The following is a 25,572-nucleotide window of genomic DNA, read 5'->3' on the forward strand; positions in this document are numbered from 1 at the left end:
GTTTCTAAGACATATCCTGCATTTTTTCAAAGATTTACTTTTCCGATGTTTCAAAGGACAGTATTGAAAAACATGCAATTTAAAGGCATGTTGGAAATGTTCTTCCTAAGTTTTTGACCACCACAGATTTGAGTTAAATACTTCTCTTTTCCCTTGGGATTCCCAAATAATTGCCATTTGCAGTATATTCTGAATCTTTGACATAAAAATATCCCCACAATTAATGGCTATGATTGAAAGTTGGTGTGAAAGTAAAAGTGACAATAAGGAATTAGCAAGCATGAACAAAATGTTGCAAGACAGAATGGTACATCAAACACAAACTACAGATGCCTGCCACAGAGTGGTGCTGCAATGTCATGTTTTAGCGGTAAATCACATCTACGCATTAACTGTGCTCAAATATCATGCCCTACATTTTAATTTTCTGTTCTTTAAATAACTATCTATTGTCATCTTACACTTGGTCTTGTAGATATTTTTAATCAACCTGGAGCAGGTTGTTCTGAACCCAGGCTTACTTAGCTCTTGAAACCAAGGATTAAATACTTAGCGAATCAAGTGCACAGCATTTATGTCTCTCCAATGGAGTATATAGATATTGAAAGATTGATTGACATGTTGCTGTCCAGGTATTGTCTATTTATTCCAGATAAAAGTTGCGCCTGTGAAAACTCATACGGGGCCTAATTAAGTCTGCTTTATAGTAGAACATGTGGACCATTTTTCATTGCAGTCCTACTCAGGGCGCTACCATTATCTCTCACATAACTTTGATGACTGCTTTAGTGCCATTTACTACCAAATTGGAAAACTTCATTAACCTTGCTTTCAATTTCCAATTTTCCCTCACCCTGACATTGTTTATCACTGACTCTTATCTTTCTTTCCTTGGCTGCTCTGTCTCCGTTTCTGGTGATAAACTATCGACGAATATCTATAAAGTCCACAACTTCAACATTTTCTTTCTTTGTATTTCCTTCCAATATGTATTCTATTCCATTCTCTCAGTTTCTTATCTGTCTCAGTTATATCTGAACTGACATATCCTGCATTTTTCTCAACTGAGGATTTACTTTCCCTGTGTTTGAAAGGACCCTTGATTGTGTTTGTTCTGTACACACTCTTCTGCTCTCACCCTATCACCCCTCTCACAGAGCCAATGATAAGGATACCACTCCATCCACTCCAATAACCTCTAAATTCAATGAATTACTGTTCACCATTTCTATCACTTTCAGCCTAATGCTAGCAGTAAATTGCACTGTGGTAACTCATCCAGGTTCCTTCAATACCCAAGACCACCTTGACGGAACTCCACCACTGACAAGTTCATTTCAAAGTCACACACCATTCTGGCTTGGAGCTATATCACCACCATTCTCTTACTGACATTGGACAAAGATTAGATTAGATTACTTACAGTGTGGAAACAGGCCCTTCGGCCCAACAAGTCCACACCGACCCGCCGAAGCGTAACCCACCCATACCCCTACATTTACCCCTTTACCTAATACTACGGGCAATTTAGCATGGCCAATTCACCTGACTTGCACATCTTTGTGACTGTGGGAGGAAACCGGAGCCCCCGGAGGAAACCCACGCAGACACGGGGAGAACGTGCAAACTCCACACAGTCAGTCGCCTGAGTCGGGAATTGAACCCGGGTCTCTGGCGCTGCGAGGCAGCAGTGCTAACCACTGTGCCACCGTGCCGCCCACAAAGTCCCAGAACTTCCTTTTTAACAGCACTGTGCTACCCCTACACCCCAAGGACTGCAGAAGTTCAAAAAGGTAGCCCATCTCCAATTTTTTCATGGCAATTAGGAATGGACAATAAGTGATAGCCTAGCTGGCGAAGAGCATATTTCACGGATACATTTTTTTTTAAAAAAAAGCAAGCACCCTCGCATCCATTATGTTTTCCAGTATTCTGATTAGACCATCCCCTCCTTGACACACTGTATCATTCCTCAATCACTTCCAACAACCCCATTTTCCCACAAAAGCCTTCCATGCAACTGTATCCAGCATCTACCTTTTCAATCTCCCATCAGCTGGGTGCCAACATTCCTTCTGAATGAAACCATGATTTATTTATATTTCCTTTCAAATTTCAGTACATTACATTTACAAAGTACAATATTGCTTCTTCTAGACAAGGAAGATTAAACAAATTGAGTGACCCTCTTGTGAAACATCTCTAGTCACTCTGTAAGTACCAGGCGAAAGTGAGGACTGCAGATGCTGAAGATCAGAATCAAGATTAGAGTGGTGCTGGAAAAGCACAGCAGGTTAGGCAGCATCCGAGGAGCAGAAAAATCAACGTTTCGGACAGAATTCCTGATGAAGACACCTGCCGAAACGTCGATTTTCCTGCTCCTTGGATGCTGCCTGACCTGCTGTGCTTTTCCAGCACCACTCTAATCTTGACTTTGTAATTACGAGCCAAGCTTCTGGTCACTCGTCGTTTAATTTCCTGCCCCATTCCTACTTCGGCATCTCACACTGTTCCCTTGAAGATCAACGCAAGCAAGAGGAAATGGACCTCATATGACTAGGAGAAAGTGAGGACTGCAGATGCTGGAGATCAGAGCTGAAAAATGTGTTGCTGGGAAAGTGCAGCAGGTCAGGCAGCATCAAAGGAGCAGGAGAATCGACGTTTTGGGCATAAGCCCTTCTTATGCCCGAAACGTCGATTCTCCTGCTCATTTGACTGGGTACTCCTTATTGAAATAAAAAAAATTCAGATTATAACTGTGCCAATTTTTTTTCCAGACAATAGGTGATAATACTGCCTCTGGCTATAACATTTTCTTCTTTATTGTGCCATTTATTCAATACCAGAGAGGCCCCACTGAAGGAAAGAATTGGAGCAGATATTTGAACACTTTTATGAACTTCAATTACAGAAATACACATCACAACCATTAGTTTCAATCTCATCCTATTTATAGAAGCACAAGTGAATCCTTGTTTATTATATGTTATACAATTAAACACAATATTCAACTCAAAGTTTATCCTCTCTTTAAATAAAATTAGATTTGATGTATACAATGCATCACAACTCATTACATTATTAAGGTCTTCCTGTTCCTTATGCTCCTCTCTTTAATAATATACTTATTTGCCTGTATTACCTTCATTTTCATCATAGGATTCTCTTGTAGCTCGGCTATTTCTAGATCTAGCAATAATTGGGTCTGCTATTCTTTGAATCACTGGGGAATGCTTTACCTGAAAACTCAACAAAATGACTGTTATGCCTAGATTGTTTTAAAGCAGTTGGCATCTCTTCAAATCGCGTTTCCTTCTCCAAAAACCAAACACAATTTAGATCTAGTTGATCCAAATGAAATGTTTACAACAATCTAGCAATTATTAATTAGTACAGTAAGATGAGGTCTACACTCATGTTGGTGAATAATAAAGCTTTATTAAACATTACTATATACAAGATATGAGAAGAGGACATCTTACAGATTTTGCTTCCAATGTCATTATGATAGTTTCTTAAGTGCATGCTCAGTATCTACTCTTAAAGTCAAGGTTTGGTTACCCCTTACTCCACATCTTTTTACAATTCATCCCTATAAATAAACATTGGTTACATGCCTTCCACACCTCTCCTCTCAATCCCTCCAGCAAAGTCTGTGCACTTTACAGAGAATATCTTTGAGGTTTCACTCAACTGAAGGTGGACAAAATTCCTTTGAAAGTTTTGTGTGGGTTTGTTGCATACCAAACTGCTTCTATAAGGATCCTCTGTCCTTACATATATCACTGATGGCCGTGTAGGCACGGTGCCCTCTTGAGCATTAAGTTATGCAGATGATCTGGCCATTAACTTTTTAGCAAAAATGAGACAATAGTGTTTCTTTGAACAATGCCATTTGGTGTTCAGACAAGATATGATCTTATTTGTTACGGCCTCACAAGTACAGTGCCTCACACAAATAAACTCTGATCTGCACCTGGGTTCCCTTTCTTCAAAATGGACAGGTTGTGTCTCTGACTGAAGGCATAAACTTATTCTGTCCTTTAATGCCCTTCTTTCTGAAGTATTTTTTTATGGTCCAGGATTGTGATATTTGGCTGTTATACATGGGAAAGAACTTCTTGCACTTTTGAGTATGTGTAAGTACTTCTTTCTTAATGACAGAATATCAATATTCAGTGTCATTAAGAGCTCTGGACGCATAGTCTGGCTATCTGAACCCATCATGTGGATAGTACATTTGTCTGCTGAGTCTAAAACATTAGGAAACAATCTCAGAATAAGGTGTCATTCAGAGGGTGGTGAATCTTTGAAATTCTCTACTCAGAAGATGTGGAAGTTCACACATTGAGCATTTTCAGGAATGACATTGATAGACTTTTAGATACCAATGAGATGAAGGGATATGGAGAATAGCATTGCAAAGTGGCACTGAGATGATTAGCTATATACTCATTGAATGGCTATTATGTCTCGACAGGTTGAATGAACCACTCCTACTCCTATTTTCTATGTCCAGTAATCTACTTCTTCAGCAAAGTATGTAACATTGCAATTTGCATTACTTTGGCCTAATTGGTAAATTGCCACATTCTGGATAACCCAGTAACCAGTTTCTGTGTTAAACTTTTTATTCTTCTATGAGATATGGACACATTAGCAAAACCATTATCAAAGCAGATTTACTTTCTTCTTGTTTGGGTCTTGGGCAGGATTAGCAAGGCCAGTATTGTTGCCCATCTCTAATTGTCCTTGAGAAAGTGGTGCAGAATCATCTTCTTAAACTGCTGCAGTCCATCTGGTACAGGTACACCCATATTGCTCTGGCAAGGACATGGAATGTACACTGGGTAGGGGGCTTCAATATTCATCAGCCACACTATCAACATCCTGGGAGTTACTATGAATGGCAACTGAACTAGACCAGCCACATAAATACCATGACTACAAGAAAACATCAGAAGCAAGGAATTCTATGCAATGCATAAACTTGCCTTGGTTCTTTTGGTAGAACCTTCCAAACACATACTCTACAGCCTAGAAGGACAAAGGTAGCAGCTGCAAGAGAGCACTACCACCACTTCTTTCATGTGTAAATCACAAAACCATTTTTTTTAAAGTTGCATTCTTGGGTTTAAAAAAAAGGGTTTTGTGATTTACATATGAAAGAAGTGAAACTATCACTGTATTCTAACAGAAGAAAGGCTTAACAGACGGTCAATTCTTCAATGTATAATTTCAGTTACATCACACTGCAAATTTTTGCTATAAATTCTGTGTTACAATCGAGCCCTCCACAATCACCTGATGAAGGAGCGTCGCTCCGAAAGCTAGTGTGCTTCCAATTAAACATGTTGGACTATAACCTGGTGTTGTGTGATTTTTAACTTTGTACACCCCAGTCCAACAACGGCATCTCCGAATCAGCAATTTGTGGTTTAGCAGTGCTGATTCTACAAATTAGCTTCACCTTAAGATGAGGGGAAAGGTTCTTTTCCCTCTCTGTGATTATCAAAGGAATGTTGACCCACTGCATCAAGAACTGAAGAGTCAGATACCACAGGATATTTCTGAAATGATGGAAGTAAGCCCGACATTTTATCAGATCCTGTGGGTCTAGTGTCTTGTACTGATTGATGATAGTATGGGCACAGCCCTGAACTGGCACGGAACTAACCTTTTCTCTTCTCCCTCCCCTATGAAATCTTCAGCAAAGATCATGACTTTGAGCCATTACAATAGTAAAATAGCTGAAACTTTCCCTGACTTCTAATTAATCACTGATAGTATTTACTGCCCCACATCAAAGCCTCAAATGCAAAGGACTCTCAAATACCATCCGATGCCACTAGAATTCTAAAAGTTCTGCACTGGATTTACATATTTTAAATCAATCTTTTACGTGCAGCATGGTGATACAGTGGTTAGCAATGTTGCCTCACAGTGCCAGGGATCCAGTTTGATTCCAACCTTGGGTGACTGTCCGAGTGGGGTTTGCATGTTCTCTCCGTGGGTTTCTGCCAGGTGCTCTGGTTTCCTCCTATAGTCCAAAGATGTGTAGTTGAGTGGATTGGCCAAGCTAAATTGCCCTATTCTGTCCATGGATGTGTAGACTAGGTGGATTAGCGATGGTAAATGTGGGGTTATGAGGATAGGGTGGGATTCGCTTCAGAAGGTTGGTGCAGACTCAATGGGCTCTGCATTGTACGGATTCTGATTCTGTTCAGATGTGTTACGTCACATCTTTTGGACAGGTAGGATTTGAATACAGACCGTCTGGTTTAGAGGTAGGAACACTACCATTATGCTGAGTGCCCGATCTACGTAGTATCTTGTATTACAGATAAGAAGACAACATTTAACAAAGAATGGTAAGGAGGAAAAAGAATTATGACCGACTTGAAACATTCCCTTCTTAGGGTATTGTCGGTGAGTCATACTGAGAGCAGGCAATCAGTTTCCAGTTTCATTTCATAAAAATTGAGAACCAGTTGGTGCTCAAAGCGAGCCAAAGGTTGTTTCAGATATTCTCTCATTCCTGAAAGTAATTTACCTCAATTCAGGAATTCATTACTTTGCATCCCAGTTGAGAAATGGGCATATTTGAAAGGGAAATAAGTAAGCTGCCCAGCCATAGCCTACTAGAGTACTAACGGGACTGAATGTTCCTAATTCCTAATGTTTTGTAATTATTACTATTAAAAGATATAATAAGGTACCAAAAGTAAGTTCATTAAGTCAGTAATTTACAATAGTAAACTTAAACTTTAATTAAAATGAGGAGTAAGCTGCATAGTCAAAGTAAGGGAGACTTCGTCAGAATGAGATTGAGACAGTGAGTAACAGGAATTTTGGGAAAATATGGGAATTTGGGCAGAGGGGTATAGAGATGCTTTAATTAAGGTTTACTTCAAGAAATAAAGTTTCCAGCAAGAGGTGACCAAAAGAAGAAGTAAGTATGGATCAAGATGCTTCCTTGTAGTTAGACAACAGTGGGTGATGTCATGAGTGAAAGAGCTGATTTATGAATAGGTTTGGTCAGTATTTCTAATCTTTAAAGTGAAAGTTGCATCATTAGTTTATGCTCCAGTCTAATCAAAAAGATGCTAGGGAGACTAGAATACAGGAGAAGCAAAGCTGAACAATGTGGTAGTGTGGAGCATAGTATAAATCATGAGATGAGAGAGGCAAGTAGCATGGGAAATGCAGTTGTCATGGATAACTTCAATCTGATTGTAGACTAGGCAAACCAATTGAGCACTAAAGCTGTGGAGGACAAGTTTCTGGAATATATTAAGAATGTTTTTCTAGAGCAATACGTTGAAGAGCCAACTGGAGGACGTGCTATTTTAGACCAAATATTATGTAAATAAAAGGCTAATTAACATACTTGTTCGAAAAGAACCTTTATGGATGAGTGACAAAAATATGATATTTTACATTTTGTTTTTTGAGTGAGGTAATTCATTCTGAAGCAAAGCTGTTAAATTTGAATAAGGGAAATCAAGAAGCCATGAAATATAAATTAATTGAGGACAGGAAAAATACATAAAAGGACACAACTTTCCATAGGCAATTGATATTATTTAAAGAGGTATTACATTACTTACAGTAACTATACATTTCTTCATGATGCAAAACCTTTACAAAGGTATTAGAGATGTGCAGCACGGAAACAGACCCTTCGGCCCAACTCATCCATGTTAACCAGATATCCTAACCTAATCTAGTCCCATATCCCTCCAAATCCTTCCTATTCATATACCCATCCAGAAACCTTTTAAATGTTGTAACTGTACCAGCCTCCAACACTTTTTCTGGCAGCTCATTCCATTCACGCACCACCTTCTGCGTGAAAAAGTTGCCACTTAGGTCCCTTTTAAACTTTTCCCCTGTCACCCTAGTTCCTGCTAGTTCTGAACACCCCCACCCCAGGGAAAGACCTTGTCAATTTACCCTATCCATTTCCCTCATGATTTTACAGACCTCTATCAGGTCAGCTCTCAACCTCAGAGGCTTCTGCTATAGACGCAGAAAATAGCACCATCTTATTGCTCTAAAAAAGCACTTCTCCAGGCTAACCTAATACTTATGGTTTATGTTTTTAATCAAGAGACAGATCTCAGTAAAACACATAATCAAAAAAGAACCGACTCTACTCACTACTGTAGATTTACAGCAAGATTACACTTAAAAACCGTACACTTCTCTGTTCCTGTGCTGTGAACTCTCCAACGCAGGTTCCTCAAGGTCAGCTATGAATTTTGCTGTTTGTTAATTTTTCCGAGATGCACTCGGATGTCCAGAAATACTTGAACTCAAACAGCAAAGGTAGTAACTGTGCAAATTCACTGCTGTGTCAGATAGCAGCATAGTTGAAACTTTATTGCTGGAACAGCACAGCAGGTCAGGCAGCATCCAGGGAACAGGAGATTCGACGTTTCGGGCACAGACCCTTCTTCAGGAATGAGCAGAGAGTGTTCAGCAGGAGAAGATAAAAGGTAGGGAGGAGGGACTTGGAGGAGGGGAGTTGGAAATGTGATAGGTGGAAAGAGGTCAAGGTGAGGGTGATAGGTCGGAGTAGGATGGAGGCGGAGAGGTCAAGAAGAAGACTGCAGGTCAGGAAGGCGGTGCCGGGCTGGAAGGATCCGGCTGAGACAAGGTGGGGGGAGGGGGGATGAAGAAACTGGTGAAGTCCAAGTTCATCCCCTGCGGTTGGAGGGTTCCCAGTCGGAAGATAAGACGCTCCTCCTCCGACCGTCGGGTTATTGTGGTTTGGCGGTGGATGAGTCCAATGACCTGCATATCCTCGGTGGAGTGGGAGGGGGAGTTGAAATGCTGTGCCACAGGTTGGTTGGGTTGGTTCGTCCGGGTGGCCCAGAGGTGCTCTCTGAATCGCTCCGCAAGTAGGCGGCCTGTCTCCCCAATATAGAGGAGGCCACACCGGCTGCAGCGGATGCAGTAGATGATGTGGGTGGAGGTGCAGGTGAATCTGTGGCGGATATGGAAGTTTCCCTTGGGGCCTTGGAGAGAAGTGAGGGGGGAGGTGTGGGCGCACGTGTTGCACCTCCTGCGGTTGCAAGGGAAGGTGCCGGGAGTGGTGGTTGGGTCGGTGGGGGGTGTGGATCTGACAAGGGAGTCGCGGAGGGAGTGGTCTCTACGGAAAGCTGATAGGGGAGGGGAGGGAAATATATCCTTGGTGCTGGGGTCTGTTTGGAGGTGGCGGAAGTGACGGCGGATGATGCGCTGTACATGGAGATTGGTGGGGTGGTAGGTGAGGACCAGTGGGGTTCTGTCCTGGTGGCGGTTGGAGGGGCGGGGCTCAAGGGCGGAGGAGCGGGAAGTGGAGGAGATGCGGTGGAGGGCACCGTCGACCACGTCGGGGGGGAAATTGCGGTCCTTGAAGAAGGAGGCCATCTGTGTTGTACGTATTTTGAACTGGTCCTCCTGGGAGCAGATGCGGCGGAGACGAAGGAATTGGGAGAATGGGATGGCGTTTTTACAGGGGGCAGGATGGGAGGAGGTGTAGTCCAGGTAGCTGTGGGAGTCGGTAGGTTTGTAGTAGATGTCCGTGTTGATTCGGTCGCCTGAGATAGAAACAGAAAGGTCTAGGAAGGGGAGGGAGGAGTCCGAGACTGTCCAGGTGAATTTGAGGTCGGGGTGGAAGGTGTTAGTGTAGTGGATGAACTGTTCAACCTCCTCGTGGGAGCACGAGGTAGCGCCGATACAGTCATCAATGTAGCGAAGAAAAAGATGGGGGGTGGGGCCAGTGTAGTTGCGGAAGATGGATTGTTCCACATACCCTACGAAGAGGCAGGCATAGCTGGGGCCCATGCGGGTGCCCATGGCTACTCCTTTTGTTTGGAGAAAGTGGGAGGATTGGAAAGAAAAGTTGTTCAGGGTGAGGACCAGTTCGGTCAGTCGAAGGAGGGTGTCGGTGGAAGGGTACTGGGTGGTACGGCGGGAAAGGAAGAAGCGGAGTGCTTTGAGTCCTTCGTGATGGGGGATGGAGGTGTACAGGGACTGGATGTCCATGGTGAAGATGAGGCGTTGGGGACCGGGGAAGCGGAAATCCTGGAGGAGGTGGAGGGCGTGGGTGGTGTCACGAACGTAGGTGGGGAGTTCTTGGACTAATGGGGACAGGACCGTGTCGAGGTATGCCGAGATGAGTTCGGTTGGGCAGGAGCAGGCTGAGACGATGGGTCGTCCGGGGCAGTCAGGTTTGTGGATTTTGGGCAGGAGGTAGAAACGGGCGGTGCGGGGTTGTGGGACTATGAGGTTGGAGGCGGTGGATGGGAGGTCCCCTGAGGTGATGAGGTTATGGACGGTCTGGGAGATGATGGTTTGGTGGTGGGGGGTGGGGTCATGGTCAAGGGGACGGTAGGAGGAGGTATCTGCGAGCTGGCGTTTGGCCTCAGCGGTGTAAAGGTCAGTGCGCCAAACTACTACTGCGCCTCCCTTGTCAGCTGCTATCCACAGATAGCAGCATAGGTTTCTTCTCTGTCTTCCTCCTTTTTAAAGTGCCATTGTTTTGATCTTTTTCCCCCAAAATTCCAAAACAATGCAATAGCATACAAAACAGGAATTGCTGCTCTTTGCATTCAAGGAAATCACCCCCAATACCTAAAATACCTCAAAAAAGGAGCAGCTCTTACAGCCACAATTTTTCCCGTCCTCCATCTTGGATTACCCATTAGTCAACCATGACTGATAAAGGAAATTCAGGGCTATATAAGATAAAAAGAAAAAGCCCATAATGTTGCCAGAAATAGCAGTAATTCTGAATATTGGGAGGTTTCTAAATACAACCAAGGAGAACCAAGAAACAGATTGATAGGGAAATTAGAATATGAATGCAATCGAGCAAAAACATATAATGGACTATAAAAGTGTCCATAGACATGTAAAAAGGAAACATGTGGCTAAAATGAACGTGGGCCCTTTATAGGCAGAGTCAGAATCATTTCTAGTGGAAAATATAAGCTAAATTATTAATTTCTGATATTTCCACTGAGGAAAATACCAGAAAGCTCCCACAACTAGAGATTCCAAGTGATTAGGGAGAATGAGAACTTGAAGGAAATTAGTGTTAGTAAAAAGATTGTAGAGGAGAAATTAATGGTGCCCAAAGTTTATAAATCCTTATGTCCTGATGATTTACATCCTAGAGTTTTGAAGAAGGTGGCTATAGAACTAGTCAATACAATGTGAATAACTTCCAAAATTTGGAATGTTTCCTGCAAATGTTACTCCACCATGTAAGAATAGATGGAGAGAAAAACAGGGAATCACGAAATTGTTAGCCTTACATCAGTAATAGAGAAAATGTGAGAATCTAAGACAAAGGATGGAATAAATAGATATCTTATTGATAATGATCTGTTTGTAATGATCTGAAGAGTCAGCATGGAGCTGTGAATAAAAAATCACGTTTGATGAATTTATTGGAGTTTTTTAAAGATACAAAATTGATAAAGGGGAGCCAGTGGACATAAGATACGTAGGTTTTCAGAATAAGGTAACAATCTGATAAAGTGCTCCTCCACTTGAATGGCTCCCTGTGCCAAGGGTCCGTGGTCAGTTTGCTCATCCTTTCTGCAGAACTTTGTAATTGCAGGAGCTGAGGCTCCTCAGTTTTAATCCTCGGGTCCTCATATCTATCACAGTTGCATTCATACTCTCCTGTCCCTGATCACAGAATCATCGAGACTGAGGGATGTGCCACCCTCTGAAGCAAAGTATTCAGGTAACTTTCCCCTTTTCTGTAATGGCACAATGTCTGCTGCTAAGACTCTAGCTCCTCAACTCAGATCTGAACTTCCTCAAAAATATGTACAGATGTTTTCGATTTAGATCACATTGGTGTCCAGCAGCTTCCAAATGTTTCAGCAGCAACACATCATCCATCCTGTCATCAGTATTGTACTTGATTTAATTTATAAATTTATTACTCAATATTCCCTACCCTTTTTACACTTTAATGTAATAATGTCTTGTTTTTAACAAGTATAATAAAAAAAGACTCATGTCAATCCAAATTTTAAGCAATTATTAAAAAGGGATAAGAAAAGCACTGGAGAATAAACAAAACCTGAAGACCTTATTTTTATTTTGAAGACTACAAATATTCACCAGTCCTATTCACCAAACAGCTTCTTTCCCAGTACTTGTGTCATGGTATGGTTTGTAACGCTACTCCACTGCTAGTCTTACTGAAGACCAGTCTCAGTCTATGCCTTTTATCCTCTCCCACTCACCTCTTGCTCTTGACAGTTTATTTCTTGCAGTAAACTCTAGTTAAAGCAACACTATCTCACTCTGCACCAAATTCCAATTTGAACCAAATTTCTAATAGCGTAGTCAGGACAGTCAGCCTTTGCCTCACTCTGCTGCAGTTTCACAATAATCGTGCAGTGAACAAATCCCCTTTCATATATAGATCTGTTCAGAGAATCTGACTATCTGTCTATGCTGCCCTGATGACTGTGACATAGGAGAAAACTGTCAGTAAAAGGTTTCAAAATTAATAAAGAGAATGTGTTGGAGTGACTATTGGAACTTTAAGCTAACAAAACATGAGGATTGAATGTGATGATTCCAAAGATATTGAAGGAAGCGAGAAACTAAATTGCAGGGACATAGGCCATAATCTTTCCTTGAATCGGGGAGGTGCTAAAAGAAAGTCTTTATTCAACTTTATTCAACAGGATAAGACCAGCTATGGATCAGTTAGTTTAATTTCAGTCGTGGGAAATTATTTGTGATCAAATTAGTGATCACATGGAAAAAACTGAGTTGATTAAGAAGAGTCAGCATGGATTTCAAAAAGGAAAATCATGTTTAATTAACTTGCTGAAGATTTTTAAGAGTTAACAAAAAGATGAAGAAGAAACAAAATATAATAAATGGATGAAGTTGTTTCATTTAATTGTGTTGCGGTAGGTTGGCATTTTATTATGTTGAAGTCTGGAAATTACAGCATGTGCAATTATCAAATAAACATCATCAAATATCTTCTTTAAATAATTTTAGCTAAGTCTGTTGACTTTTATATTGATTAATTAAAATGGCTAACCAAGGACACTGATACAATTGCATCAAATAATTATATGATAAGGAGAGTAATTTTCACCATTGTCGCACTTCAATTTTTTTGTAGACTGCTAAATTTAAGCTGCTGGCTCAATATCACCTTTCCTTTCAGCAGTCAAAAAATTCTCTGGCATTGTTTAATGTTGGTAATATTGATCTCAGAGTCAGATTCCCTTGCCTAATCCTCCCTGGCCTACTGGCCCAAGTTTAAAAACTGTTTGGCATGGGGAGGGCAGTTAAAAGGGGCTTACCCATCACTCATACACTGGCCAACAGCTATGTGATCTTCTTTAAATATGGAAATCAGGTTCAGATGATGTCCTCGGGATTCGATCTGTCATTTACACTGAAGCCTGTGAGGATTAGCAGGACTTCCCACCAGGCATAATCTGTCAGGAACATTTTCCTTACTTTAACAGCTAGGCATTGCCTACTGCTGATCCCACAGCCGTTTTAGTCACGCAGCCTATTGATGAGGTCCAGCAATTAAGCTTGAGCAAGCCTCAAGGTTTGTGTAAAAATTTGTAGCTCGGGTGCCAGTTATCGCTATTGTGGGTATAGGAGAAGAGAGGTCTGCAGATGCTGGAGATCAGTGTCGAAAATCCTGATGAAGGGCTCTGGCCGAAATGTCGACTCTCCTGCTCTTCGGATGCTGCCTGACCTGCTGTGCTTTTCCAGCAACACACTCTCGATGCTGTTGTGGGTATGCTTGTCGAGCTAGAAATTTGGATTTCAGACATTTCATCCCCTTTCTAGGTGACATCCGCAGAGTTGTGGTGCCTCCTATGAAGCGCTGCTGTACATTGTCAGTTGGAATTGATGTGGTTTCTTTCCCATTGCTTCCAGTTGCTAGTTCAGGTTGTTCATTGCAGTGGTCGGTACATTGGGTCGAGGTCAATGTATTTATTGATGGAGTCTGTGGATGAGAGCCTTACTTCTAGGAATCCCTGGCTGTCCTCTGTTTGGCTTGTCCTATTATTGTTGGAACCTTGTACATGCAGAGACTGCATGGAACACCATATAGGACAAACAGGCAGACAACTAACAACCCACATTCATGAACATCGATTGGCCATTAAACACCACGACCAGCTATCCTTAGTATCTATACACACAGACGACAATGACCACAGATTCAACTGGGACAACACAACAATTTGAAGAGCTTTTGCCCGAAACATTGAATCTCGAGATATGGGAGTGACCAATGCTGAAAAGTGTTATATTTTTGATGATTTGGAGATGCCGGTGTTGGACCTGGGTGTACAAAGTTACAAATCAGAAAACACAAGGTTACAGTCCAACAGCCTTAATTGGAAGCACTAACTTTCGGAGCGCCACGCCTTCATCAGGTGCTTGTGACAACCACCTGATGAAGGAGCGGTGCTCCGAAAGCCAGTGCTTCCAATTAAACCTGTTGGACGATAACCTGGTGTTGAGTGATTTCTAACTTTATATGTTTGATGACAGTGCTGAGGTCTAACCTACATATTGTCCAATAGAAATCTAATATACTTCAAAACTCTCCTTCAAAACTCAGGTGAACAAAGTGCTCATACTCACAAGATGGGCAGTAGTAGTAATACTGTCTTTTAAAACATTTATCCCAGTCATAAAATAGATTGCCGAGCTTGTAAAACATCAAAGTAATTTATGGAGAAGTATCACTGGCCTAAAATGTAATGAAAAATTCCATTTCCTCAGGCTGGCCTGCATTTATATTAAGGGCATCAAGAGTCAAACTTCAACAGCCCTTTCCCCAGTAGTCACTGTTGAATTGTTTTAATATTGAGGGGAAGAAAAGTAGTGATTAAATAAAAGGTATATTCAATTTAAACTGAACAGAAAACTAACTGTTGCATGATGTATCAATTAATACAAAGAATTTGTGTAATTTTGTGTATTTTTAATTCAGAATCACAATTTTAAAAGTCTACTACATTATAAATTCATCAGGTTGACACTCCCACCAAGAATATAAAGGAGGATTTTGAACTTGTTCCAGAACTGAATTACTTATTATTGTGTTAAATTGAGCTAGAGATGGATTTCCTGGCCCTTGCTGAACTTGAAGCCAAAATAGTAGACTTACCCAACTTTTGTGCAGCAGTTCAAATCTTCCAATTCTGCCCCAGCCACATTCTCATGATTCACAGACTCAGTTTCACTAGTGGGCATGCTCACTACAGAAACAAATAGGTAAAAAAGGAATAAAAACAAGAAACAAAAAGAAAACAAGATTAATGCAAAAGTATCCCTACATCTGAAAAATATCGAAATCAATAAATTTATTGATGAACGATTAAATGCTGAGTAATCATTTTATTGAATTAATAGCATCAAACATCCCATTGCAGATCCCCAAAAAATTAACAGTACACAAAATAATCAGATATTTTGAGAAATTTTATCCTCTATAAATACATATTGTTCCGAAGGGAAAAAATCATTTTGTCAGTCTTCAAGCTAAACAATATGATGCAAGCATAAATTGAGTGAGATGAATAGCAGAAATCTAATTGAAGAGTTCAATGGGTTTTTAATTACAATATTGAGGATTATTACAGTAAAATACAGAATTATTACAATGAAATAATCAAATTGATCCATTCAGATGATATTTTAAATGAGTTAACCTCTTTGTTAAAATATCCAATTGGTAAATGGCATACATTTGTTTGCAATTGCTCATTGTTATGATCATTTTCAGCCTATATTTTCTTTACTAGACTTTTAAATTTCAGTGAAATGCAGTAATTTTAAAATTATCATTTCTAATATGAGGTTTGCTGGGAGCCACAGTCAAATTTTAATATCTTAGCAATGAACCATATTTTCAGTGATAACACAATTTAAATATTGCTTAAATATTGTATGATATCTGCTTCAAATCTTGAACATTGACATATAAACAAGGAGCAACAAGGTCCTTTGTGCCTGGTCCATCATTCAATATTATCTTGGCTAATCCTCTGAGTTTGATGTCATATTCCTGCTCTCTACCCATACCCCTTGATGCCTTTAAAATCTAAAATATTATCTACCTATTTCTTGAAAATATTCAGTGGCTGAGCTTCCACAACTTGCTGTGATAGAGAATTCCATATGTGCACTGAACTTAGAGAGGAGAAATGTTTCCTCACATCAGACCTAAAAAGGCTATCCCATATCCTGAGACTGTGACCCCGGTTCTAAATTATCCAACAAGCCAAAACATCCTCCCTGCATCTAATCAGTCCAGCCCTTTTAAACTTTAATATGCGTTTCAATCAGATCCCATCTCATCCTTCTAAATTCCAATGGAACCCATTTCATATTTAGCCACAGAATATGCATCTGCCACATATTTGCCTACTCACTCAACTTGTTTAAATCACTTTAATCCTCCTCAACATCCAACCTGTGACAATGCTGCTCTTTTGCCAAGGTTATTCTGTCCTTTTTTTGAAAAGGGTCATAAATGCAGGGGTTCTAATGTGTCTGGTTTGTATGAGTTTGAGTGCCAATTTGATTATAGCTAACAGATACTGTCTCAGGCAAAGGGCTTTCAAGCTAAAATAAAACTCTTGTACAATGAAAGTGGATTGGCTAGTTCTCCCAGCTCAGCTTTTCTTTGGATTGTTTTAGTTTTAGCAGCCTGGCTGTTCAGAGCTGCTAGTCAGTTTACACTGGGAATCCAAAGAAACAGCTACAGTTTAAGGAGGTTCAATGCTACATCTCTCTGACATCTCTTCTGTAAGAACCTGTGTTTGATTTTACCTATTTTTATGCCAAGGGGTATTTATAGGGATGTTGCAAGTATTTGGAACAGCATCATTAAGTTGCAATAGGGTCGACTGGGTTTTCAAATACTAATGTTATTCTAACATCTGTTTCCTTTTGTTCATGTATAAATAAATGCTGGTTTGTCTAAAACTGAGCGGTTGGGCCAGCCGTATCACTCCTGGAATATCCACTTTACACCAGTGTAAAACAACCAGAAAAGTTAGGGTTTGGGCTATCTTCTTGAAATGTTTTGAGAGGGTCTGTCCTGGTTCATAACAGACCACATTCCTGGATCTCATGTGGTACAACATGGATATGGAATGCATTGATTTAAGTTATGAACCCATAATTAACATTTGGTGAGTCGGCTGACCAAGTATGGAGAGTTTTTGTGAGATAAGTAAAGATGGATAAATCAAAAGTGATCTATATTATTCTAGACAGACGCAAGACCAATGAAATGAAGAGTGGTGCAAGGGGATGGTGGTCAGCTGAAGGAATGCAGATCAGCAGAATATTCTTCCTGATCAAAAAAAGTGGACAAAATCTCTGCTTTAGAGTGACAACAAGAGATATCTACTCCAGTTCCTTAACGAAAGATGGTGCAAGTCTGCAAGGCAGATCCTTCATGACACAGCACACTTTGTTGGACTTGGAAGTGAATGTCATGCTCTGTATTAGAACAGCAGTAAAACATATCTGTCGGTGAAACTAATCCAAGCACTGTTCTCCAACCAAGAAGACGCCAATTATTGCTTCATAGTGCTTGTTTGGCCAGTTCCAGTCAGCATGTCAACATAAATAGCCCTTACATTTATGCCTTTGCAATATGTTTGGCATTCTGCAACAAAATTTATGTTAAGCTTTCTTTTTGCACAGGAAAATGAAACAACAAATGTACAATTTATCCTCACCACATTTTCAATTACTTTGAAAGATATTTGTGGTTTACTTTTATGGATACCACTGTTTATTAAATGCAATCAGCAAAAGGTTTGAATGGAATGGGAAAGGTGAAATCAATGGAAATCTGATCACCATCAAAGATCACTGCAACACTTCAGAAGTAATGGAGGTAATTTGATGTTTTGCAATCTCTAACTAAAGAACTAGACAACATCAGATTGTAGTCCAACAGGTTTAATTGAAAGTACAAGCTTTTGGAGTGCTGCTCCTTCATCAGATAGCTAGTGGGCAGGATCATTGGACACAGAATTTATAGTAAAAGATCAAAGAGTTATACAACTGATGCAATGTATAGAGAAAATCTAGATTGCTGTTAAGTCTTTAATCATTTATAATGGGGTTGCAGCTTTTGGTTCATTAATATGTAAATTCCAGAACTTCTTTCATTCCCAAGGTAACTAGAAATGAAGTTACATTTCAGGATACGCAACAATGCAGAGTTGCGGAGCAGAGGCAGATAGGCAAGTTTGGTACGCATGTGGATGGCCTCAACTGGGATCTTAGGTTCATACCAAACTACAGGTGACTTCACTACACTATACACTTCTCACACACTCTTAAACACGATCACACTCACACAGACACTCTCTCATACATACACTCTCTCAGACACACATGCACACTCCCTATCACAGGCGTATACTCTGTCACACTCGCGCGCGCGCACACTCTACCAAGCGTGCGCGCGCGCACACACACACTCTCACACACACAGTGCAACACCGGCACCTCCACATAAACTAGAGAAACACATTTGTTGAATACTGAAGTGTGAAACAATCGATTTCAAATGCTCAGGACTAGTTGTTTTGCCACCAAACCAATATTCATTGTGCCAATTAACAGTCGCAATATCGTTGTGATATTTTCAGAGCAAGTCAAAAATTTCATCTCCACAGAACTAACAAAAACTGGAAAATGATGTACTTGCCATGGATGGACACACCTCATCCACACCATTAAGTGTTTTGGAGCTTGTGTCTTGTTCATGCAAGAAATTGCAGAGTGCACAAGAAAGCTATCACCTTCCCTGTAATTGGCCTTGCACTGACATCTTCTTGAATGTAGATTGAGCAATTGTCACAACTTTGCCTGAGACTTCTCAGGCTAAGATAATTCAAATGATAATGTTTCATTGATTTGCATATTTAAGACAAAATAAGTAAATAGATAATAGGTAACAAATAGTAAAAAAAAAGTGGAGGGAAAGAAGCACACCACTCCATACCTCTACCTCAATCACCAATCTCTATTTCCCATCTCTTTCTGATTGGAAGGACTGTTTCTGGCTAAATGAGTACACATTGGTATGTTCGATGATAAACATGTACAATTTTTTGTCTGAATTTCAAATTATCTTGCATAGAATAAATGGTTGCTCTGGTCAACTTCTGCCTAAGTAATGGACATAAAACACCAATATAAGTGAAGTCATCATAATTCTACCCTTCATAGAACTGCCCTCTCATTAGAGGGTGATGGTGGTTTAACCTAACAGTCACCATGCCTCAAATAAGGGGAGAGGTTGAGAAGGAGACCCCTTCACAGTAACCTCAAGGAGTCCAGAACTAGACCGCGAGAGGGGAAAGATTTAAAAGGGACTTAAGGAGCAACTTCTTCATGCAGAGGGTGGTGTGTGTATGGAATGAGCTGCCAGAGGAAGTGGTGAAAGCTGGTACAATTACAATATTGAAATGCATCTGGATGGGTATATGAATAGGAAGGGTTTAGAGGGATATAGGCCCAGTGATGGCAAATGAGACTAGATTAATTTAGGATATCTGGTCAGCTTGTACGAGTTGGATCGAAAGGTCTGTTTCATATTGTACATCTCTATGACTCTAATGCAAGAATTTAACCTGTGCTTTTGGCATCACTCTACAACACAAACCAACTGTTCAACCAACTGAAATATCTGATGTGCATTTCATGGCAAACAAGGATAAAGGCCAAGTGCAGAAAAATATGATTAGATTAATTAGGTGGTGCGCAGATGCGGTGGGCTTTCTTTCTCAGAGGTCCTCAGTGATGTATGTTTTAACCATTTCTTACACCATCAAATTCAAATTCAAAATTCAGTAATAGTGGTCATATGACAGTATTACTAGTGGAAAGAAAGTCCATAAGATTTAGAATTTTTCATTATTTTTGGCAAATTTTCAATACACACTTTTCTTCAGATTTGTAGTTTTTTTCTTCAGATATATTTTAAAAACTGTTTCATTGGTTTTAGAGATTACCAAGATGAGAACTCAAAATCTAAGACAGGTAAACAGGCTTTGGCATGGGCCTATCAAGAGCAGAGACACTTTATTCTGTAATTATGCACACAGGAACTGACTTGGGAGTGCTATTACTTAGGAGGTTTTTTGATTGGATGCCTTTGTCATCTCTTTCTAAGATCTGTGTCATGTGTGGTGTAAAGTGTAGTAATTGGAGCAAGGTCAGCCAGGTGGGGCAGTGTGTGTGTTCCCAGGTTAACAGCTCCAATCAGGGAATCCTGGATGACAGTTATAAACAGGAGGGTCCCTCCCCTTCACTGTTTTGATCACACAGCACTGTCCCTTGCTGTGAAGGGCAGTGTTTGTCACTGGCCACCCGGGTGTTTTCCTATCTTCCTGGTGGTGGAAATCGAATAAAGATTGGTGCACTTTGTGTCTTTCACTGTGTCTCCCACCTGCACACACACACACACCATGGGTGCTGGGGATAAAATAAGCACTACCGCACTTAGGTGGTAGTGTGGGGGTTAATATTTAAATAAAAAAAAAGAAAAAAGAAAAAAAAAAGAAAAAAAAGGTATAAACAGGAGATAACAGAAAAAAAAGGAAAAAAAAAACAGGAGGGTCTAAGTACTACCGCACTTAGGCGGTAGTGTGGGGTTAAAAAAAGAAAAAGGTAAGAAAAAAGAAAGAAAACAAATAAATAAACAGGAGTGGGGCCTGGGTGTCCTTGGGAAAAAAAAATAAACAGGAGTGTCCCCTTTTTGATTTTCTTAAAAACCTTCTCCTCTGTTTTTGGCTGCACTTCAGTCCCACGCTCCTGATCTTTGCGCACCCGGTACGGAGGAAGGAGGGCAGGTCTGAAGACCTCCTCGTGGGTCTGCTCCTGGGCCTGGCCAAACTGGCCATCAACAGGTCCAGGCAGCGGGCCGTGGAGGGGGTCGTTAGGGCCGATTGCCTGCCCCTCTTCCGCGGTTACGTTAGAGCCTGGGTGTCCTTGGAGAAGGAGCATGCGGTGTCGACCAACACCCTGGAGTTGTTCAGGGAGAGGTGGGTGCTGCAGGGAGTGGAGTGCATTATTTCTCCCTCCAACTCTATTTTGATTTAGTCCCTACCCTCACTGTTTTTGATCACACAGCACTGCCCTTTGATGTGAAGGGCAGTGTTTGTCACTGGCCACCCGGGTGTTTTCCTATCTTCCTGATGGTGGAATTTGAATAAAGATTCATGCACTTTGTGTCTTTCACTGTGTCTCTCACCTGCACACACACACCATGGGTGCTGGGGAAAAAATAAGCATTACCGGACTTAGGTGGTAGTGTGGGGGTTAACATAAAAAGGATAAACAGGAGTGTCAGGGGTTCTGTTCATTTTAGGAGCCTGCTCTGAGGTAGCCAAGTCAGTGTCATATACTATGCATGGGTAAATAAAGAGTGACTTGGTGATGGAAAACTGGCTGTGCGCAGAGTTATTTCAGAACGCGTATAATCTAAATGTGGTTTCTTTCCGGACTTATGTGGTCTAGTATGTTGGAAGGTAGCCTCCTTCCAGTCTCATGAAAAAAGCCTTGCAAACAAGATATGGTGTATTGCATCTCTGAAGCTATTTACAGGTTATAAGAATAGGTTCTACATTGCTACAAAGACTGTTGCAAGGACCTAGAATTAGGTCGGTCACCTACAAAATCTCCCACTACGTCCACATGATGTCATCATAGTGGTTGGAGCTTATTGCACTCAATCAAGTGATAGCCTTTTCAGATCCTTCCAGACCAATAAACAACATTAATATATGCGTGTTCAATGCTGACAGAAAGGATTGGATATTTCTGTCCTGAAATGAAGAGAATGGAGACAGAATAACAAACAAAATGGCAGTGGTGGTGAACACATTAGTTTGCCAAATCTTTTCCCAACTTTTCTGACATTCAGAGTGGAGTTGGGGGCAACTAAACGTATGTACCTTGTTAATTGGGGTTGTTAAGATTATTTGGGAGCTTGCTCAGAGCTTTAATTCTGGAAACAAATGCACAGGAGAATGAGGAAAATAATGTAAACCATTTTCTCCATTGGTGGCAATGTTGGATTGTTAGATAAGTGGCAACAGGCATTAAGTATAAATCTGCCATGTGCTGAAATTTAATTAGGAGGAATGTTGTGATGCAGTGATAATGTCACTACCTCTGGGCCTAGGTTCAAGTCCCACCTGTTCCAGAAGTGTGTAATAAAACTCTGAACAAGTTGCGAATGAAAATATCTACATGCTAACAGAATATTGTTCGAGAGAGGAGCTGTCAATAATATGTTGTTTAATTGTGGCTGACTGATAAACAGTATCTGGAAGTAAAGACTGGCCATATCAAAAGTAAGGATTACTTTTGTTGCACTAGCTAATGTGAATTTAGGCTAATGTGATAATGCTTTGAGGTAGAAAGGTTTCAAAACTTATAACATTTGTTAAATTTTGTTACAAAGTATGTAGCAGGCAATTCATGTATGGGTGTATCATATAAATATTTTGAAATTAGGTTCTGTATGGAATTTTGAAGTCTTATACATATCATTTGGACATGTGGAACAACAGATTATTAGTAGGAGGCAAAACTGCATACTTTAAGCATACGCATAACATGCTCATTGCTATAATCACCTCTTGGTAGAGATCTACTGAGTTAATAAACTAAGACAGTCAAACAGTTACAAAAGTCATTAACATGAAAAAGAATTAATCAGGAGACAGTGAGATGTTAAGTTGTGAAATTTATATATTTTTTAACATCAGTTATTGTAATTTTGGGCTTTTAGTTTGAGTTAGTAACATATGTTTTCTGTGTGCCAGAACCTAATTAATTTGTAAGTATTTTTGTATCCATGGTGTTTTATTTTAAATTTGTTTGAGATCTTGCTTTAGAATTAATAGATTTTTCTGCACCACTAATAGAATTTTGATCACGTTAGATTGTTTTGTAACCCAGCAAGCTAACTAATGAGGCTGCAAGGTTTGTCAGAAATTCGTGGAACTTGTTTTTTTAATCTTAAGGGAAATACCCATACCTTGCAAAGAGAGTTTTTATTTATTTACTATGCGTTCTCAGGATGCTGGTGTCACTGGCTGACATATTGCCCATTCCTTATTGCCCAGAACGTAGTGAAGAGTGTGACGATGCTGTCACTTTAAGGAGGTTGTTTTGTCCTTTTTTTTGAAGGAGGTCGTGAATGCAGAGGGGTCAAGGAGGCTAGTTTAATAATGGAAAGGGAGTGGCCTGTTATTCCAGTTCAGGTTTTATTTTCCAGTTTGTTTTAGCTGTAGCAGTCACAAGGTATGAGAGTCCAGGAGAGTTGCAAGCTACAATAAAGAACTCGTCTGACTTTCTTCTGAAATCTCTTTGGGTTTTGTTCCCTCCTGCCTGTAAGAATCTGTGTTTGACTTTATCTTTTTGACAAGGGGTGGGTTTATTGAATGTTACTAAATTGGTACTGTTAATTAGTAATAGTTACTGTATCAGGTCGATTAAGTTTTCAAATAGATAAGTTATTCTAAATTCCGTTTTCTTTTGTTCATGTTTCAGCAGTAGTGTTTAAATAAATTCTATTTTGCTTAAAGTTTAGTGATTTGAGCAGCTGCATCACACCTGGAAAATCCATTTCACATCTGTCTTTAAAATAAAATGTTAGGATCTGAGCTATGTTCTTCAAATATTTTGAGAGGTTCTCATCTGGTCTACACCAGATTGGGGGGCTTGCCTTGGATTGATTCTATAATTCCACTTTGAGTTTATGGTTGTTGGATTCAAAGGTGGCGAGTGGTAGGTGTTAGTGCCTTTTGTTCCGGGTGTTGAATTCAATTGGTTTAAACAGTGGTCGGTGTAGTAATGGCTCTTTCAGTCACTGACAGTTGTCTGAGAGTGGAAGAAGTGACTTGGGGGTTTTACAGAAGGTAAATAAGGCAAAGCTATTGGAATTGGCAGACAAGCTGGAGTTGGGATTGCCTTCGTCTGTTTGAAAAAGAGGTAATTACAGCAACAACTCAGCATTTAAATTTGCTGGAAATGCCATCAGAATTTTTGGAAATGGCTAGAATTCAATTGCAGATGAAGCAACTTGAACATGAAAAGGGACTGAAACTGTTTGAATTACGGTTAAAAGCAGAGGAAAGAGAAAAAGAAAGAATCATCTTAGCAGAGAAAAATGAAAATGAAAGAATCACTTCGGCAGAACACAAAGAAAAGGAGAGAAAGGCCCTAGCAGAAGAAAGGGAAAAACAGAGGGAGGAAAGAGAGAAAGAAAGAGAGTTTGGCACTTTAGAAAGTTAGGAGAAAGTGAGGACTGCAGATGCTGGAGATCAGAGCTGAAAAATCTTTTGCTGGAAAAGCGCAGCAGGTCAGGCAGCATCCAAGGAGCAGGAGAATTGACGTTTCGGGCATAAGCCCAAAAGGATTCCTGAAGAAGGGCTTATGCCCGAAACGTCGATTCTCCTGCTCCTTGGATGCTGCCTGACCTGCTGCGCTTTTCCAGCAACACATTTTTCAGCACTTTAGAAAGTTGACGTAAAGGGATGGAGATGAAGGTCGAAGGTAGGTTTAGTGAGGAAGATAAGGATAATAAACAACCCCATCGAGCGAAAGGCCTAGTGGGGATCTGTTTAAATATATCTGAGCATTGCCTAAATTTGATGAGAAGGACGTAGAAGCCTTTTTCATTTCATTCGAGGAAGTGGCCAAACAAATGAAGTGGTCAGTGACCAGCTGCATCACGCCTAGAAAATCCACTTCACATCTGTCTTTAAAATAAAAAGAAGTTAGAGTCTTAGCTACGTTCTTAAAATATTTTGAGTGATTCCGTTTTGTTGATCCAAACAAATTTCGCAGGTAGAGCTAGTGAAATATTTGCATCACTATCAGAGGAGGTATCTGAGGAGTATGAGGTGGAGGAGAAAGACATCTTATCTGCAATAGGAGCTTGTGCCAGAAACCTGCAGACAACATTTCAGGAATCTAAGGAGGGACTCTGGTCAAATATACATTGAGTTTGAAAGGATAAAACAAAGTAACTCTGATAGGCAGATAAGGGCATTAAAAATAGGTCAAACATCTAAGAGAGACAATTATTTTGGAGGAGTTCAAAAATTCACTTCCTGAGGTAGTGAGTACTCATGTGGAAGAGCAGAGTTAAAATGGCAAGATTAGCAGCTGAAATGGCGGATGATTGAGTTGTTCATAAATCAAGGTTTGGCTTCCAACATCAATTTCAATCTGTGGAGGGATAGAAATTGGGGAAAAATAAATCCTTAGATGGTAAGGGAAAAATAAATCTCATTGAAGATAACAAAGATAGCTTACCACAGGGTAAAAGAGAACCCAAGAAGTGGAAATAGAAGTTAAAAGGCAGAGGTTTTTTCACTGCAATAAAGTTGGCCACATGAAGTCACAGTGTTGGTGGGTTAGAAAAAGCAGTGGAAAGGTGGAAGAAGGAAAACAGGATAAGCCAGTGAATTTTGATAAAGTGGTAAAGGAAAGCAGAGTGGAGGC

The 25,572-nt window shown here is 40.4% G+C and overlaps 1 protein-coding gene across 21 annotated transcripts in view; it reads right to left on the reverse strand.

The window, feature by feature from the left end:
* LOC122559424 (calcium voltage-gated channel subunit alpha1 C) overlaps nt 1-25,572 on the reverse strand; it is a 1,175,809-nt gene that overhangs the window by 562,101 nt on the left and 588,136 nt on the right. For all 21 annotated transcript variants that reach the window (XR_015760447.1, XM_087997307.1, XM_087997306.1 and 18 more), the window contains one exon: nt 15,185-15,275. Coding sequence is in view for 20 of the 21 variants with exons in the window: in XM_087997307.1 (XP_087853433.1) it covers nt 15,185-15,275 (91 nt within the window). In the remaining variant the exon portion in view is untranslated. The remainder of the gene's footprint in view (nt 1-15,184; nt 15,276-25,572) is intronic.

Source organism: Chiloscyllium plagiosum, unplaced genomic scaffold (genome assembly GCF_037043375.1).
Source record: "Chiloscyllium plagiosum isolate Xiang-an unplaced genomic scaffold, Cpla_swu_hap1 HiC_scaffold_19, whole genome shotgun sequence".
Taxonomy (NCBI): Eukaryota; Metazoa; Chordata; class Chondrichthyes; order Orectolobiformes; family Hemiscylliidae; genus Chiloscyllium; species Chiloscyllium plagiosum.